Below are 19,013 nucleotides of genomic sequence, written 5' to 3' on the forward strand. Positions count from 1 at the left end.
CACTTGGACGTGTCCCCATTCTGCAGCCTTCCTGTCCCCACAGTTTCACCAGCAGAACGCGCTCCACAGGAGTGGAACACCCGGCGCCTGCTGGACGGTCACACCTGGGACAGGGGGGCAGCGGGGAGAGACGGAGGCTGGCGCCCAGGGTCGCATTTTGTCCCCCTGGCTTTGCCTTCATTTGACACAGTTTTGAGCCATTCTTTGTTGTTGACACAGGATTTGTAACTGCACTGTTTAATAGCTTTTCCGTCTTTAAAGTGGTGCAGCCACAGTGCAGATGATGTGCAGAGTGCTGGGCGGTGAGAGGCTGGCCCACCACGGCCCTGACACCGGGAGGGGCCCCTGCCGAGTTCCATCCCCCGTGCCCAGTGGTGGCCACTCCCACTGCTCGTTCCTGGAGATGCTGATGAGCCAGAGGCATCAAGATGGTCCGTGGTCTCTCCCACAGGGTCTGCCCCTCGCCTCCACCCCAGCAGCATCATTGGCTGAAAGCTGTCCAGTCCAGGGAGGGGTTTGGAAAAGATCCGCGATGGTGCAGCTGCTTCATGGCTGAATGCAGAATTTCCAAGCCTCAGAGTCCTCAGCCTCCCAAGATGTTGCTGGGACCCTGGTGCTTCATTGGCATGGATAAATACACATGTGTAAACCAGGTGTGCATGCAAGTGGCCCTTCACAGATTTCTGACATTCACAAGGGCAAGCGGGACGTGGTGTTCTCCAGCCAGTGCTTCCACGTCCTTGCCAAAAAGAGCTATTTTAATGTACTTCATAAAAATCCACTTTATTCCTTTTTAGCGCAACATTTTTATTTGAAAATAATTTCAGACTTAGGACATTTTAAGAGAAGAATAGTAGCAAGAGCACCCAGGGTCGCCCCTCAAGGCTTGTCCCACCCAATCCCACCTGTGCACCCTCTGTCCGCCTGCAGTTTGCTTCTCGTGAGCTGCGATACTAAGTTGCACAGGCCTCGCACTTGTTCTCAGCGCTCTTCAGTGTTTCCCCTGAGGATGTGGTAGTCACTTCAGAGTCACAGCCCAGGCGTCGCCTGCAGACTGAACGTTGCTACAATGTATTTACCGCCCAGGTTCCAGTTCCGGCAGTGGAGCCAGAATGTCTTTCATGCATTTGCTACCTTTCTTGTGTGGCAGCAGTTCAGGGTCCGGAGTGGCCCCGGGCTACCATGTCCTGCAGTCCCCTCGCTTCGCGCTTTTATTCCTGTAACGTATTTTTGTGTGGCTACATTGTGCGGTTCAGCCCTCCCCGTTGGTGGACACAGGTGGTTTTGTTTTCTCCACAAAAACCACTGTGGCAACAGCGAGCCCAGCAGGTGGTCTATCTGAGTGGGTGCAGCTGCTGGCCTCGCCGCACGGAGCTGCTGGGTCCGCGGACACGTGTGTGTGCCTCTGACAGAGGCCGCGTGTTGGACTCAGGTGGCTGCAGTTTTTCATGTTTCTTTTTCTTTTTTAACATTTTTTTCTTTTTTAAAAATATTTTATTTATTTATCTTTAGAGGGGAGGGAAAGGAGAGAGGGAGAGAAACATCAATGTATGGTTGCCTTTCGTGTGTCCCCTGCTGGGAACTGGCCTGCAGGGAACTGGTCTGCAACCCAGGCATGTGCCCTGACTGGGAATCGAACCGCGATTGTCTGGTTCGCAGGCCTGTGCTCAATCCACTGAGCTACACCAGCCAGGGCTAGTTTTTCATGTTTCCATTCGAATCCCAGATGACCTCCAGGTTGAACATGCTTACGTCATTTCATTGAATACCAGTGCTTCCCTGTTGATGAGGTGTTATTTCTGAAATTGCCCTTTTGTGTTATTTTCCCATTTTTAAACTTGTGCTTTTCCAGTCCTTTTCATGGTGAAGGAATACCAAGTGGCTGTGGATGGATACCCCTGAATTTTCTAAGTAGAGAACTTGTCAGCCAGTGCTGATTTTATTTTTTTCCAATATTTTTATTCCTATTTTTTGTCCTGTTGCATGGCTTAGGATCACTAGCATGGTGTTAAGTACCAAAATATCACGCATGTCCCTGTTTTATTTTATTTTTTGGCATTGCATTACACTGATATTTTTTTATTTAAGCAAGTTTTTTTTGTTGACACTTTTGCCGTTGTCCCCCCATTTCCCCGTCCCCCCTCCTTGTTTTATTTTTGACTCTAATAAAAATGACAGATCGCAGCATGACTGTTTGCTGCAGATCCAAGGCAAATAAAATTCTGTAAGTGAAACAAACTTCCCTTTAATCTAAAAAAGTCAGGACTGGTGTTGACATCAATGAAATACTTATTCGGCACCTGTATGAGTACGTTTCTCCTCGCTCCTTAAAACCTTTTGGACAAATGATGGATATTCTGACACGGAACCATTTTTTAGCTCAGCGTTTGGCGTTGTCTTCATCTACCGCTGGATTCGGTTTGCTAGTGATGTGTCGACGCTGTTTGCCTTTTCGCCGATGCAGCGGAGTGTGCTCCACTCCGTGGTCCACATTTTCCCCCCGGAATCACCCTCCACATCAGGACCCGGGCCTGCTGTCCTGCCGTGTGGAGCCCAGCTTTTCGTCCCAGACGACTGTCCACTGTCATCTTGGGTCCACAGAGACCAGACCCTACTTTGCGCACCCCCCCTTTTGTTTGCCGCCGGCTCCCCTGTGGCTCCTTCGTCCTTCCTCGTTTTCCTCTCACGGTGCCTGTCTTGTAAGGAGCGTCTTTGTTAACAGCTGTGAGTGGGAAAGCTTTTAGACTCCTTGGGTGACTAAAAATATGAATATTCCCACATAAAATCTAATTTTACCGAGCACTGGAACCTCAGCTCCCAATCACTTCCCCGCAGAACCGCCCGGTATAGGTAATGGAGGGTCTCGTTCCCACCTGACGACCGTCCCTTCGGGGATCTGCCTCACCCTCCCCGAGCTCCCGTGTCAGGGTGGAGCAGGGGGCTGGCTTCTCTCACTGGTGCCCCTTGGTCCTCCCTGGGCCCCACCAAGCTCACGCTGCTTTTCTCCCTTTAATTTTGAAGATTTTTCTCCTGTTAGTCCTTTCTCCCTCAATTCCCTCTGGTTTTCCTTCTCAGAGTCCCGTCAGAAAGCCACCAGCCGCCTGCCTGTCCCCGGATGTCCCTGTTTGCCAAGTCCCTGCATTGTGTGTGGCCCCCTCGCAGGGCCCCCTCGGTCTGGCGGCTCCCGGCCCTCTCTCAGCGTGGCCGACTCACCCCGCACCTGGCTCCCAACGCTGCCGATTGGCCCCTTTTCACCGGAGCCAGGGCAGCGGGCAGGGCACCTCCTGGGACCACCTCGGGGTGACGTGGCGGTGTCTGTCACACTGGTGGAGCAGCGTGACTTCCTCAAGTGCTGGAGGACTTCTGGTGACCTGTCCTTCCCTGCGAGAATTCTGCCTGATGGGGGTGTGGTTCGACTGGCCAGGATTTGTCCCTAGTAGTGGAAGTGACTTTAAATTGGCAGCATCGGGGGTGCGCCGCTGGCTGCCTGCGAGGGGATGGCTCGCTGAGTCCGTCTGGGGTGCCGTTTGTTGATGGGACCCTGTACTGCCTCCTGTCCGGGGGCGGGTGGTTTAGTTTGGAGGCAAATCCTGAGCGGCTGTTCCAATTCACCGTCGATGACAGTGTTCTTGTCACTCGTGGCGATTGCTCCTCTGGTCCATCGGTCGGTCAGTGCACAGCCTCACTCTGTGTGCGGGTGCGGTGGGTTCATCCCTGCTCCGTGCCGGCAGGCGGCACCACAGCTGCCTCCAAGCAAAGCCGATCTCAGGCACGTCACTGCCCCGAGGAACACGGCCTGCACCCGGCCGTCCGAAACGTCCGAGTCGCCGAGCACGGCACCCACGCGTGCAAGCTGCCGTGAACAGGACCTGGAAAGATGCTGGCTCATCGTGTGCAGCTGAAGCGGCCGGGGGCCTGCGTGTTAGGACTCAGGCGTGTTCCACTCCTCGCACGGCTCGGACACGAACTGATGGGGGGTCTCCACAGCAGGTGAACTCGCACACGCCCCCGCACCGAGATGGGCCGTGCACGCCCACTCCCTGCCCCGGCGTTTCTGGGTGCAGGCCCGGGTCTCCCTGGGTGGGGACTGTTGATGGCGTCTCCCCCGGCCTCAGCTGATCTCTGCTTCTCGGGGAACCCGGGGCGTTTCTGTGCGACCCATCGGTCTCTTTCCCGTCCTTCTGCGCTGCTCTCTAAGAAGCCTTTCCGGCGACGGCCGGGCTGGGAGGGAGGAGGCCTGGAGGCTTCCCCGCGCACCCGGTGCCCGAGGTCAGGCCCGGCCCAGCGCTGCCCCTGCAGAAACCCTCGGCCCCTCCACAGGGGGCCTGGAGACTCCCGGGCCCCACACGCAGGCTTTCGGTGACTTGCCCCCCTGCAGCTATGCCCCTGGAGCACACCAGGTCTGGCCCCTGCTCCGCCGCCCCTGGGACCTCCCTGCCCTGGAGGCCCCACGGCCTCCGAGCTTCCCTCCTGGCCCTGCCCACACCTCGGGGCCCTGCTCGTTCCCCCAGAACACAGTCAGGGGCCGTGTCCATGTGTCCACGGAGCCGTCCCCACGTCTACAGACACTGTCTTCACCTTTCAAGTCACTGCTGTCACATCCCAACGCCACCTCCTCCTCTCGTGCGCTGTTACCGAGAATCACTTCCCTGCAGCGAAAGGGACAGACATGAAATATTCAGTGAGTTCTGACAGTCTCACAAACACGGCAGGGGAGGATCTGCCGGCCCCGGGCTCCCTGTGGACCCTGCTCGGGAGTCTCCTCGGTGACTGTCCTCCAGTGTCACTCTGTTCCGTGTCTGGTCAGCGAGGAGGCGGGTCACAGAAGGAAGGGCAGGCGTGTTAGGGTTGTTCTGCCTCCTGCGACTTCCCAGCTGTGGTCCCTGAGGAAGCAAACACGGGGCGGGAGCCAGGCTTTGCTCGGAAAGCTCTAACCCGAGGTTGTGTGAAGGTGTCACATTGCTCATTTCATCCTTAACCCTCAAGACACTGGTCACTTTGGAGTCAGGTTTTCACTCTGAGGTGGCTCAAGCCACCGGGAGGGCGCTGCTCGTCCTGCGGGAAGGAAGGGCACCGCACGCCCCTGTTAACGCCCCGGCTGCTCCCTTTCTCAACAGGGCAGGGATTTGCCCCGAGGGAAACACAGTGCTGAGAGTCGTCTTTTCCCTTCGTGACACCTCTCCCGAGAACACCCTGGCTGTGTCTCAGTCACGGGGACGGGAGGAAGGACAGCTGGCCTCCCTGTGTCCCTCCTGTCCCCCACACTTGGAGGGGGTGGCCCCGGTTCCGGGAAGCTGTGTGGATCGGCAGTTACAAGGCTGGGTCACAGTCTCTGTGGGGGACACGTCATTGCAGCTGCGATGCTCTCTCTTCATCAGCTGCGGACACCACATTTTTATGTTCCATTAGACCCCCACCTTCTCCAACGAGCTTCTCACCAGAGGACACTCTGACACTGGCCCTTGAGAAGTTGGGAGCCACCAGCACTGGGGCCGGGGTGGGGCTTCACCTGGGAAGGGGACTGTGGCAGCCAGTGGGTCTGGGGACAGGGTCCCTGCCCCCCCCCCACGGAGAGCGTCAGGGGCTGCCTGGGGGGCTCACCCAGCGTGGGTCCAGGCGTGTCCGTGGAGGACGGGGCAGGGGATCTCCTCCCAGCGGGCACAGGCCATGTGCGGTGACCTGCCAGCTGGGGACCTGCCCTGCCGAGTGCACTAGATAGACACTTGGCCAACCTTCAGTCTGGCACAGCATGGTGGCCACACCTCTTTGAGAGAAATAACTCATTCACACAACAGTAACATCCGCACCCAACACGGAGCTGCGCAGGGCCTTTCAAATCCAATTCGGATTTCTCCTTCTGTTTTGTGAGCAGCGCTGACCGCATCAGGTGGCCTCTGGCCATGGGTTACCATGGAAACACCTGTAATCAGAGTGCGTGGAGCGGCTCGTACTCGACCGTGTTCAGGTCAGGCACTGTCTCCCCATTCGAACCTGTGCCCACTGGTCCCTGGGCTTGAGTTCACGCCCTCCTCCTGGTCTGCAGCTCAGCTGCTAAGGAAACGCCGGCGTCAGGAACTCGCTGAGTGAGGGTTCACGTTCTCTCTCGCAGGGTCATGCGGTGTGCGTCTCTGCGTGTCTGCGTGTCCGTGTGTCACGGCTGTGTCCCGCAGCCTGTCTAGTTGAAATTGGTCCCTTGGTGCCGTCACACTGGGAAGAAGGTGTCGGGTCCCAGATAAAATTCCTTCCTTTTGGTGTGAGTTGGGACACGTCTGACCACGTGTGTCGACTTGGCTGGAATCAGTAAAACATCGAGCTGTTTTCACGTGAGCCTCTGCTCCGGGCGGAGTGACCGTGTGGCCATATGTCGGTCGCCGGCGCCCCGGCAGAGGACAGGCATACTGTGGTCCCCATGCCCGCATGGGCCCTGTTTTGTTCTGGGACCAACATCAAGGGAGGGGCTATTCTGCTGTCACCCAACGTGACAGAAGGGGTGGTGTGTCCCCGCTCCGTCTGTCTGGCGGGTGGCGGGCTGCGGGCAGGAGCCCTCTTGCAGCCGTCCCCCTGTGCGGGGACCCGGACGCCTCTGTGATCTGAGACTGGCTCGAATCCCCCAATGTCAGTGACTCTTAAACAGTTTCTTATTGCTCAATATGCACATTGTACCCGAGTGCTGTTTATTATCTTTTTAGCCACTCTTTAAGACGTTGAGCCAAGGTCAAGCAGCTCACAGGGTGCCACCGTCTCGGGCTGCAGGCTCTTGAGCAGGAAGCAACTCGGAGGTGAGGCTGTAAATGCCGAGTGCGGGACTGGATTTCACACGAAGCCCGTGCCACCTGCTGGTCTCCAAGTGCATCCTGTGTGTGAAGCTTCGTTACGCCGTCGGCTGCTTCTCCGCGATCTTTCTCAATCTTTCTCGCATCAGGTGCCACATCAGAGTTCTCCAAAACCTTGGTTCACGAAGCCTGTCTGCTTCTATTTTCAACACCGCAGTCCACTCTCACACGGTGTCATGAGTTTCTCGTTCAGTGTGTTTACCGATGACCTCTGACACTGAGGGCGTGACCCAGGGCGGTTTCTGAGCAGCGAGGCCTCCGGCTGCCTCACTGTGTGAACTCGGCCCTGCTCAGCTCCTGCCTGGACCGTCCCCAGGGCCCGGGGACGCAGTTGTGTGACTCAGGGACACGCGTTTAGACGTAAGAGCAAACCCTGACGGGATCTTCTGTCCACAGCAGTGTCTGACGTGGCTGCTGGACGGGCTGCCTCTCCAACACGCGTGCACGCGGGTGGGGCGGACCCCTTAGCCCTGCAGCGAAGGGCAGTGTGGGGTCGCCCCGCACACTCGAGCCTCCGCTCTGTGTGTGAGGACGCTGCTTCCGGCCGGAGTGTGCACATCGCCCCCACCTCCTGCCCCCACGTTCCGCCGGGCAGCCTGGGGACGTCACAGGAAGCAAGCGCCATGCAGGGACGTGGCTTTGCGTTCGCACCGCACAGGGATCTGACTTGAGCCTTCGAAAGTATGGGGGGCCTGAGAGGACGACAGTCCCTCCCTCTTCTGTGGCAGCTTCTGGGTCTCCTGCTCTCTCCAGGAGGGACAAGATGTCTTGGGGTTGGGCAGCCCTCCCGCCCTCCTGGGGGGCAGTCAGCCTGTGGGGGCTCAGCTGGGTGCCGGGCACCATGGAGCCGTGGGGTCCAGCCGGCCAGAGGCTCTGGCTCAGCATCTGCACCAGCCGGGGTCCTGTTCGCCACCACCAAACTCAACATGGCCAAGGGTTCGAGTTTTGAGAGAACACGGCTCGCGGTACTGCCAGACCCCCACCAACCCTGTGTCGGTCACGGTTCCACCAGGAAACCGCCATCCGGATGCGCGTCCACACCCGTGTGGGCATCGCCCGGAGCCAGAGGCCTGGCTGTGAGGGGCCGGCCCGCACGTGCGGCCGCAAGTCTGAACCCTGCCGAGAGGCCGCCCGGCTGGACAGCGGCCGGTGAAGGGTGGTGGCGCGATCCCCTGCCTCACTCCGGCCCAGCCCACGGGCCTCGCCGCCATGGCGAGCTCTGGAGAAGGTGGCCTCGTGGTGGCGGGACCGCCAGGGGCAGGAGGGACAGGGTGGCGTGTTGGGAGGGCGGTTCAGACGCTGGTTTCTGTGGCCGAGGACGAGACACAGGGCCATCCCGGTGGAGTCTGTGCGGCAGAGCCGACTGCTACAGAGGAGGCAGCTGTCCCGGAGCAGGTGTTGTAAAGGAGCCGGACGCCTGTCGTACGTCCACCCCGCACCCTCACGCTGGTGCTGCGGAGGCGCCGTGAGACTCCGGCATCGGCAAACGCGGGGTGGCAGGCGGTCCGTTGGAGGACACGCGTGAACCCACAAATCATTCCCTGGGAAACCAGGCTGAGGGGACGACCGGCGGCCTTGGGGGCTGGGAAAACCGAACCAGAAGCACAACGGTGAGTGGGATTTATGCCCGTGGTAGAGTTGCTGTTTGGGACCCGACGAGCAAGCCTCACCAGGCATCGGCAGACACAGTCATGCCTGGAAGCTGTGCCGGACGGTGTCACTGCCTGAACGCAGGGCTCCCGGCCACAGGAGCGGCGCTCACGGAAGCGGGAAGGAGAGCAGGACCGGGTCACGTGCCCAGTGTCAAACCAGCCACACTTGTCCAAAGAGGCCACGGCGAAGGCGGCACGTGGCTGACAGGGAACGGGAGCGTCCACACCCTGTGGAGCAGACAAGGGGCCTGGAGCAGAGCAAGAATTTGCTCGTGTGGAATTTAGAACTTGTCCCCAAGGGCCGGCCGCACGATGGGACGGGCAGTCCACACAGACACAGCAGTGACGTTGAAAGACGGTGAAACTCCATGAGCGCAGTGAGAAAGTTTTTCCACCAGAGGCAAAACCGAAAACTTGATAGTATGTGATGCGCTAATTGGCAAAACATTTCGGGGGCCCTTTGGGCCAGGATGCACATGTCCCTGTCTTAGAGACCGTCCTCGGGGCCGCCGGGAGGCGTGCAAACGCACACGGAACTGCTGGAAGTTGGGAAAAGCAGGCAGAAGCCCAAATGCCGGACAGCGGGGGGCGTGCAGGGCTGATGGTGGGCGTTGGAGGTGGAGGCCTGTCCGCGTGGAGACGGGAGGTCTGGCCGCGGGCCCTGCCGGTGCCCGAGGAGCCGTCTGTCTGTCTGGCCGTGAAGTACACACCCCGTTTGGAGGGATGGCCACACAGCTGTGGGCTCGCCGGTCACAGGAAACCATGCCTGCTCTCCAGTGTGTGGATTATTTCAGGGCCCGCGTTTGCCAGCCGCGCCCGTGGGAACGAAAACCAGGGATCTCCTTACTCCCCAGGGAGCAGCTGGGAAGCAGGCAGACGGCACTCAGTGGGAGAGGGCCACACCGGGGCTCGGCAGAGGCTGTGGTGCCAAAGCCAGACCTCAGAACGTGGGGCTCAGCGCGCCCCACTGCCCACCTCTGCGAGCACCCAGGTAGCCCGGCCGAGCTCTGCAGGGACACACACAGGGCGCGCTTCCTGCCACTGCAGCTCAGGGACCGGGGAGGGGCGCAGTTTCCAGCGTGAGGCCGCCAACAAGTCTGCCCGAGACCCTGGAGTCCCCTCTCACCTCCCTCATCCTGGGGGGCGGCGGGGATTTCTGGCACTCACGCGCAAGGAACAAAAGGGGCAGTGGATTTTGTAATTTACTGAAGATGTTCGACTACTGCCTCTTTTTTTTTTTAAGCCACATTCAGTTTTCTCCAGGTACAGCCTCGATCGATCATTAATTCCTGGAACTGCCCTTCCGTGCCTTGGGCTCTCTGCCCGGCCCTTTGCAGAGCTGGTCTCGTTCACACACTCAGTGCTTCCACCGAATTCCACGAGGAGTCATAGCCTCGACTGAAGGAGGTTTCATTGTTTCTGTTGGGCTGCACACTTTGGAGTTGGGGTCCCTATTCTGAGGTGTTTTTCACGGCGTGTGTGGTGTTACGTGTTGGGTCTGGACTCCGGGGAACATTGCTGCTCTCAATGGATTTAACTGTTGCCCAGGGTCATGTTTTCCCCTGAGGGAGGTTGTTGACCCTTTTTAAAAATCATCTTTTCCTGCCCTGGCTAGTGGGGCTCACTGAATTGAGTGCCAGCCTGCAAACCAAACGGTCTCTGGTTCGATTCCCAGTCAGGGCACCTGCCGGGGTTGCAGGCCAGGTCCCTAGTAGGAGGCACATGAGAGGCAACCACACATTGCTGTTTGTTGCCCTTTCTCCCTCCCTTCCCCTTTATTAAAATAAATAAGTAAAATCTTAAACAATAAAATCATCTTTTCCCCATTTCTGTTTGTTCCCTGTCCTAGGCCCTCCCATGGTCTGAGGCTCGGCCGTAGCTGCCCTCGTCCCAGTGGCCGCCAGTGACCGCCCTCGGCCTGCGCCCTTGGCCAGCATGGGGACCGCTCAGGTAGGCTGTCGTCTCCGTCTCCCTTCGCTGCTCGCATGGTCACTGCGCTGGGGGAGCCGGCGGCTGCAGGGTAAAGCGTTGCAGCGAGCACTCGGGGCGGCTTCTGTGGGCGGATGGGGCACCGTTTGCAGTGGTGACTCAGGCCGTGGGGCTGGGACCTCCAGGACCTGGGGGGTCAGTGTCCCAGGTGGTGGCCTCTGCCCAGGCCGCAAGGACCTAATCAACCCAACTTCCCGGACAAGCCTCCCGGACGGCACTCTGGGGTCTCACCACGCCCCTCAAAGCGCTTCCGTGAGGGATCTGTGCTGAGTCTGCTCCCGTGTGCGGGGTGGGGGCGCCCCACGGGCTGGCCGGAGCCCTCAGGAAGTGGTCCGTCGCCCGCCTCCATCTTTCCTTGTAATAGAATCAACGCCTCGATTTTCAAACTCTGTGGGGCAGAGCGTTGGAGAATCACGCAGCGCTGCGGTTCTGGGGGACGCTCTCCCCGAGCTCCAGCCTGGACGCGTCCGTCCTCTAGACCCCCCTGGAGAGGAGCTCTCGCCACACTGCATGGACCAACCGTCGGGCACTGGACTCACAGTCATTTCACAGCTGAACCGCGGTCCCTCCAGTGTCTCCCGCGCTGTCCCTGGGGGCCCGGGGCTGTGTGCTGGTGGGATGGAGCATCTCGCCCCCCCTCTCCTCGGAGCCCCACTTTCAATGGTCTACTCGGGCCCCGCTGGTGCGTCGGCACTTGAACCCGGGACTCACAGGCGGGGTGCAGACGGCGGGTCGGGAGGCGCGGCCTCACAGTGCTTCACGGGTTCTCGTCTGGTTTGCCGGGGCCTTTCCCTCAGTTTGTCTTCTGTTCAGCCCTCGACGAAGGCTCCGTCTTTACGGGATAATTCCTCTTCCTTATAGCATTGAGCAGCTAACCTTTCCCCACACATGCGCGTGCTATCTTCATGGCTCGTTAATGCACTGTCGGTTTAACGACCAAAAGTTCTCGAAGCACTTAAATACTGATTTAAAAATTGTTCGGCCATTTGATTTAATTCGCTATTTTCACACAGTGGATTTTCTTACACAATTCACATTGTGTTGTGAAGTTATTGACAGATACAGGCTTAAAAACACCACAGCGATTACAACCCTGGCAAAACCCTGCTGTTACAAAATATTGTGAAACATTATACTTGTAATTACACATTTAAAGAATGAAGGGGGGCAGAAGTAGGTTTACAGTTGTGAGCATGTGAAACAGAGTTTATTCTTGTATTATTATCCATGAATTGTTGTACTATTCTCCCTATGGACAACTGTAGACCGACTTCCATCCCACCCCGCAATCTCTTTCTTCCTTCAAGTTTTCCGGTTTTATAAGTTGTTACAAGTTTGGAGTTTACGCTTCTGCAACCTTTCCAGGATTCTGCTTTCAGGGACGGCGCGCGCCCTGTGGGACTGGGGGTCCGCACGTGGTCTAGTCCGGCCGCTTCTGTCCACCACACGGTTCAGACACGAACCACCACTGCTTGGCCCGGTCCCTTCTGGAAAGTCAGGCTTCGGTTTCACGTCACTGGAGCCTCAGGCCCCTGTTTTCCTGCGGTTTTAGAATTGTGGAGAGTCCGCGTGGCTTCCAGGAAGGTGGTGTTCTCTTAGAAAAGGGTTTGTACATCCTGAGTCTCTACGGCACACGGACCTGCACTGTCGTTGTTATGACAATGTGCCTGTGCCTTTAAAAACGTCCTTGGTAAACAGGAGGGCTGTTCAGAGGTTTGTCTCCTAGGAGACGGGACCAGCTCTTCTTTTAGGAGATTTGGCCACTTCGTCATTTTGGAACCAACCTTCTGTGGCAACTGGCACCTGCTGGACTGCTGAGTGCAAGTGGCCGCTGCGGCCTGGCCCTCAGGGTCTGGCTTTGGCCTCGGAGTCTGCTGGTTGAACCCAGACTTCTGGTCACTTTTATGCTTTTGAAGATAAAATAAAAAACATAATTACACTTTCTGAACAGATTAGTGCTTCCCAGAAAAAACAAAATCTTTCCACCTACCTGGTGTTTCTATGCATGAAAATCAATAACAAGTAGTTACCTGGTTATATTTTTCTTGGTATTTCAATTGTATCCTTCTAAAGACACTTTGTATTAATTCTTCTCTCCTTTTAGAAAATAGTGGTTTCTTTGTCTCTCTGGGTAGGGCATGTGAAGGAAGATTAGTGCAACTTTTAAATGTGTTCCAGGCTGGGAGGTTTCTATTTCTCTTTGTGTTTGCATTTATAACCCCGACCCCACCAGGCTCTCAGGACACATGTCTGGGACTTGGGCTTATTGTCCTTTCTGAACCCTTGTCCTTCCTCAGTGACGGTGACCTCGGGACAGATGTTGCCAGAGCGCCCCGGGCGTGGGCGAGTGCCCGCGTGGAAAACACTCTCAGAGGCCCGGCCAAGGCGTGTGTTAATTTCGCAGTGGGACCCACGGTCGTCCGTGGCCTCTGTCCCACTCCCTCCCGCGATCTGCGCATTGGACTCGCTCACGCGTCCTGTGTCAGCAGCACAGGATCCTGGGGGCTGCTCCCGTGAGGGAGAAGCATCTAGAATCGCTGCTCAGCGGTGGGATTGGTAGACACCAAGTGTCTGAGGTAGAGGGGCTGCCCGCCCACGCTTCCTGTGTGCTTCTCCTCAGGGCCTCGCGGTGCATCTGGAAGCGCGCCACACAGGGTTTGCGGGCCAGGCGGCTGGGACTCGCGTCCGGCACTCTGGTTGCCTGTTATTCCCACAGACTCGCTGTCCCACCGCTCTGGAGGCTGGATGGCCCAGGCCAAGGCGCCAGCAGGGTGGGCTCCCGCCTCCGCGTGCACGGGCCGCCTTTGCTAAGTCTGACGCCTCACGGCCCCTGCGCCCATCTGTCTGTGTCCGGGCCTCCCCCTTTTCATTGAGACGGCTGTCGGCATTGGTAGGGTTCACCCTGTGTGGCCTCGTTTTGACGCGACCACCTCTGTGAAGGCCGAGTCTCCAAATAAGATTGCCCGCTCCGGTGTTGCGGGCTAGGACTTCAGCCGTTCTGCCCACAGGGGGCACCGTTCCGCCCACAGGACCCCTGCTGAGCATTTTCTCTTCCCCGCGACGCCTCCGTTCTCCAGGACCTGGTTCCCCATCACGCATGTGTCCTGTACGCCTGGCGTCGGGTGGTGGGCTGACGTCTGGCATGGACTCCGGAAGCGCTTGCTGAATGTGAGTGACTAGGGATTGACCCAGCGGCTAAGGGGCAGGACACTGGCACAGTGAGGGGCCCGGCCAGGTGTCTCGGCCACTCGTCAAGGAGGGTCACAAAATGTCTGTCCACTTAGTGCCATGGAGGTCGGGGGTGAGCTGCAGGGGCTGAGAAAGAAAGCCAGGCTCCACGTGTGTGGGGACGCAAGGGAGTGAGGGGGGCGAGGACATTAGGTGGCTGGTTGTTGAGGTTTTTATCTCAGGAATGCAAGGATGGTCTTCGAAAATTAATTTTCAACCCTTGAAAATCAACTAAGGAAGTCTGTGCCATCAGCAGGCCAACAGAGAAAGAAGTCTCAGGACCCTGTAAACAGTCTTGGAAAAAGCACCCAGGAGCCCGGCGTCTCACCAGGCGGGCCCGGGGCTTTCCCACATCTGGACTCACAGCAGGCTCGGAGCAGGCCCCTGGGCCTGAGGTGGGCCCGGCCCGAGTCAGAGAGTGGTCTCTGGGGTCTCCGTGAACAGCCGGGCTGCAGTCACCGTGGGCTGCTGTTCAGCTCCGGTCTACAAAGTTGAGTTCATGGTCCTTTTCTAAGAACGGGACTGTTTGTCGCTTTTCTCAGCTGTGACCTGTTGTGACAGATGGTATCTCGGACCACGAGTGTGCGCTGGCCCCTCCTGTGCGAGCCGTCTCTGTGCAGCTGGCGGGCGCGCAGGGCTCCATGTCCACGCTCAGACACGGGGCGTCAGGCTCACCGACGTCAGCGTCCCCAGAGTCCACAGGGGACGTCAGGGTCACTCTGGGTGCTGTGTGTGCTCTGGGTTTGGACCAGCATGCGGCAACACGTGCCGGTCATTGCAACATCAGATCAGCAGTGCGCTGCACGCTACACGCTACACGCTGTGAACTGTCCATTTCTCTCCCACCCCCTGGCAACCCCTGACCTGTCACCGTCCCCACAGCCTCGCCTTCTCCGGGATGTCACAGGGTCGGAGTCACACAGCATGTGGCCTTTCCAGGAACACGGGCTCCTTCGCTCAGTCACATGTGTGTCAGGTTCCCCCACGCGTCTTCCTGGCTCCAGAGCACATCTGTTCTCAGTGCTGATTCTGTCCCACTGTCTGGAGGGACCGCAGTTTGTTTGTCCGTCACCCACCGGAGGGCGTCCTGGTTGCTTTTGTGTTTCTGCCGTTCAGTGTCGTGCACACCCACCTGCGGGTCTCTGTGTGGACGTCACTTTTCACCTCTTTTCACCGTAAAGCCTCATTGCCGGACCCTATGGTAAGACGAAGTTCAGTCGTGAGAACGTCCAGTGTCTTCCCAGCCGCCGGCCCGTCTGCGCTCCTGCCGGGACTGAGTGTGAGTCCTGCTGCTCCGTGTCCTCGCCGCCCGGGTGTGGTCAGTGCGGGTGTGGGTCGTCCCGACCGGTGTGTCATGGCCTCGTTGTGGTTTTCCTTTGTGTTTCCCTGGTGACAGATGAGGTTGGACATCTTTTCATGTGCTCCCCTCGTCATTGGTGAAGCGTCTGGTACCATATTAGGCCACTTTTTAAATAAAACTAGTTGCTTCCTCTTTGTTGTCGAGGTTCAAGAGCCCTTCATGGGTTTTGGGAAACGATCCTTCATCAGATGTGTCTTTTGTAAATAATCCCCTCCTTGTCTTGTCTTCTCATCCTCTTGACGGTGCCGTTTTCAGAGCTGAGAATTTCCATTTTAACGGAGCCTGGTGAATCAGTGTGTTTCACGGGTCGTGTGATGGGTCACGTGCCTGAGACCTCGCCACTGTACCCAGGCTGTGTGGGTTTTCCCCTGTGTTACCTTACAGGGAGATGAAGCATTTTGTGCTTTTCCCTGAGGTCTGTAATCCACTTTGAGTCAGTTTCGTGCAGAGCGTAAGACATGAGTGTGTGATTCGTGTTTTTGCACGTGGCCCCACCGCCGTGTGTTGAAGGGACTGCCCTTTCCCCAAGGGGGTGGGTGCCGTTGCCCTGTGGCCAATGACCGTGAACCGTGTCTATCTGGGTGCGTTTCCGGGCCCCCGATCTGCTCCCGGTCTGCCTGGCTGTCCTCTCCCAGCTGTGCGCTGGCTCCATGGCCCTGGTTTAAATCGGTGCCTCTGCCTCGTCCGCACCTGCTGGTGCTGTGGCCCTCTGTGCACACTGTGTGCTAAGTGACCCCGGGGGGGGGCAGTGCCCCAGCTCTCTGCCCAGAAATGCTGCTCCGCGGTGGCCGGACATGCCTTCTGAGTAAAGGGGTCCAGACCAGGAGCCCACAGACGCGTCTGCATGGTGACGAGAAAGCTGCAAGAACGTCAGGACAGACGCTTTCATTCCAAATGGCTGTCTTGCTCATTTTAAATATTCTTGGCACATTTTAGTTCTGCCTCCTCATAGTTGTAAAAACGATCGCGTCGACATGCCATACATTATCGTGTGAGTCAATTTTAATTCCGTTTAATCTGTACACGTCCGCACTGTGAAAAGGGAAGTGGTTCCAAGAGGCTTCGACGAAGAGCAGAGTCAGCACTTGGCCCCCTGCCCACCCTGCTGCTCCGAGACCCCGTCTGCCCCTCCTCCGCCTGCCCCCCTCCAGCGCCCCCCTCCCCAGCCCCCTCGGCCCCCAGCCCCCCCCCCCCAGCACACTCAGCTCGGCCACACCCCGACTTGGGATAAGCCAGCGGCCAACAGGTGGGCCACCGGCTTCGACCTCTTTCACGCCACACCTGTCGCTCTTCATCAGCCGCTTTTTCCAAACGTAAGCCCAGATCAGTCCTAGCGTCTCTGCCACGTTCCTCCCTCTGCTCCGCACGGTTGGCCCCGGTCCTTCCACTCTGGGGACCTGGCCCATGCCGGCTACCGCCCTTTGCTTGCTGGCTGGCAGCCCAGGTACCAGGCTGGGACCCTGCCAGCCACCCTGAGCACCACCGTCCCCCACCCCCCAGAAGGTCCCCTACCGCAGCCTCTGGGTGTCTTCTCGGTGACACTACCTGTCTCGGTGGCACTGCCAGAAAGGGGGGGACCCTCCCGGAAGGTGCGGGTTCTGCTCCGAGCTGGTCCGACGGAGTCTCCTCTCCCAGGTGGCTTGTGCTGGGGGCCGCGTGTTTACCCGAATGTCCACCCCACTGCTCTCGGGCTTTTCAGCTCCAGGCCTCGTCCTTCGGTCTTGTCGGAAACCCTGTGTTGGGCCGAGTTTTCACAGGAGCGTGTGGGGACTGGTGGTCAGGGCTGGGTGGTGCTCGGTGGCCAACAGGAGCAGACGTCCCGCCCCTCGGAAGCGGGACTCTGTGTCTGTGTGACACTGTGTGCCCTTCTGTTTGTGGGTGTTCCACTCGGACCCCCACTGGTCACCCAGAATGAGCCGGGGCGGCCACGTAACACTAAGGTCCCCCCCCTGCACCCAACTCTGTGTTTCTAATCTGCCTCCTGGGATATTTCCTTGAATTCACTTTCAACTCTTTATTCTTCTGAATTTGGTTCCCCTGTCGGTAACTTCCCAAAGCTTCCTTACTTCGCAAATTTTCCTTTTATAACCAAAGCACCCTCTTCTCGCGCCATGGGGAAAATATCGGTTGTTTCCGAAATGGCGTCTTCCTTTCCAAGTGTCTTCCTCTCCTGCCAGGTGTCCGTTGTTTCTTCTCCTTTTGTCCGCCTGTCTGTCTGGGTGTCTGTCAATGCGGGGGCCCCTCTGACGGTGACCGTCCCCAACTGGGAGTCCCCAGCGAATGCACAGCATTGAAAAGCGTGGGGGGTCTCGGTGGTGGAGTCTGCCCCACGGGGCTGGGTGGGTCTTCTCTCAGTTGTGTTTGTGTTTCACGGACGAGGACCCGCTCCAGCCTGGGGGGTGCGGCGGGGCGGGCGGGGGCCGCTCTCGGTTGGGGAAGGAGCTGGGAGTCTGTCGGAGGCAGCGCCGGTCAGCGTGCAGCTGGGCGGCTGACACGGGGCGGGGAGCACCCGGGCTCACGGTTGTTCATGTGGAAAAGGCGGCAGTTAGTTAGCGACAAGGACAGAAGCACAAGCACCGTGTCTCGCTCACTCTCAGCAGTGGGGCCACGGTGGCCGCGCTCTGTCTTTGGAGGCCGTCACAGCTGCCCGTGGACCCCTTTGCCGCGGGACATCCCTGCTGTGCTGGCCCTCGGGGCTCCCGGACGACGATGGCAGGGCTCCCGTGCCCTCAGCGGCGCACCCGGAGTCGGCGGTGTTGGGTTCCCTGTCGGGGCTGCCAGCCGCCCGGGGCTCGCAGACGCTGTGATGTCGGGGCTCGCGGGCGGCGCCCGGACTAACCACCTGTGTTCTGCGTTGGCAGGTCCTGCCCGGCATCCTGCAGAAGCACTGCTGCATCTCCCCCGACAGGAACACAGGTGAGCGCGCCCGCCTGCCCTTCCCACCGGGCCGAGGGCCGGGGGTCCTGCGGGGGCGGGCGGCTCGGGTGCTCTGGCGTCTGGTGCTCGCGTGGTGCCGGCGCCTGTTCCCCGGGGCCAGCGAACGAGGCCTGTTCCCTCGACAGCGAGTCGAGGGCTGAGCTCAGAGACCTGAGTTTACTGGACAAAGGCCATCGATTCACAGGGTCATTGTCTCGAATTTTAAAGGGAAACTGATTGTCTTACAAGGTTGAGTACGTTGGTTTCAAAGCTGTTTTTCTGTTGTTGTGATTATACTAATTTATTAGGGAAAAGTGCCTGTATTGGCCCGGAATGCACTTGGCGTCTGTTGTCCCCCAGGCTCCCCTGCAGTCAGGGCAGGGACGCTCACGTTCCATCACAGACCCTCAGGATCTCAGTGAGACTCGGCAGCATCCCGAGGTGGGGACCACACTGGTGTCACCTGTCATCTCAGGTCACCGTGTGCGGCTGGAGGTTGTCAGGGACGTGCCGTGGTTTCTACTGCGTTTAAGGAAACTCGATGGAAGGGATAAAAGTAAAAAACAAAATGGACAAACACGGAACCTTGTTTTAAAGAGCCAGTCTGGCCTCTGCCTCCTGTGGGGGGGGGGCGCCTTCACTCCCCTCCAGGTGAGGTTTCTGATTTAACGTGTTTTCACCCAAGAAGTAGCGAGTTCCGAGGGGGAGCTAGAGAGCGTGTCTCTTTCTGCAGAGGTCACTCCGGGAATCGGGTGTCTGGGCGCCAGGACTCTCAGGCGCCCCAGCTGTCAGGAGATGAGGCTCTTCCGCGACAGCTGGGACTGGCTGGCTGGGGTTGTCTCCACTTTCCCCGTCAGCGCCCTTCCCCGCGGCTGGCCGGCATGGGTGGTTCGCGCTGTGCCTTCCACGGTGAGGCACGAAGGTTTGCGGGAAGTAACGTCCTCCTTGTTTTTTAACTTAAGAGCACGGATAGAGGACATTGCTGTCGTTACTGTTTGATAAAGTTCATAGAACGGCTCCTTCACCGATTATTTC

General features: G+C 58.4%; 1 protein-coding gene across 1 annotated transcript in view; it reads left to right on the forward strand.

Annotated features, from left to right (window-relative positions):
* The window catches only part of DLGAP2 (DLG associated protein 2), a 194,492-nt gene that overhangs the window by 23,837 nt on the left and 151,642 nt on the right, over positions 1–19,013 (forward strand). Inside the window, exons 2-3 of the mRNA XM_053655367.1 lie at positions 10,335–10,435; positions 17,924–17,978. Coding sequence (XP_053511342.1) covers positions 10,421–10,435; positions 17,924–17,978 — 70 coding nt within the window. The 5' untranslated portion in view covers positions 10,335–10,420. The remainder of the gene's footprint in view (positions 1–10,334; positions 10,436–17,923; positions 17,979–19,013) is intronic.

The sequence above is a fragment of the Artibeus jamaicensis genome, unplaced genomic scaffold, assembly GCF_021234435.1.
Source record: "Artibeus jamaicensis isolate MK-2021 breed Jamaican fruit bat unplaced genomic scaffold, CSHL_Jam_final contig_958, whole genome shotgun sequence".
NCBI classification, from domain to species: domain Eukaryota; kingdom Metazoa; phylum Chordata; class Mammalia; order Chiroptera; family Phyllostomidae; genus Artibeus; species Artibeus jamaicensis.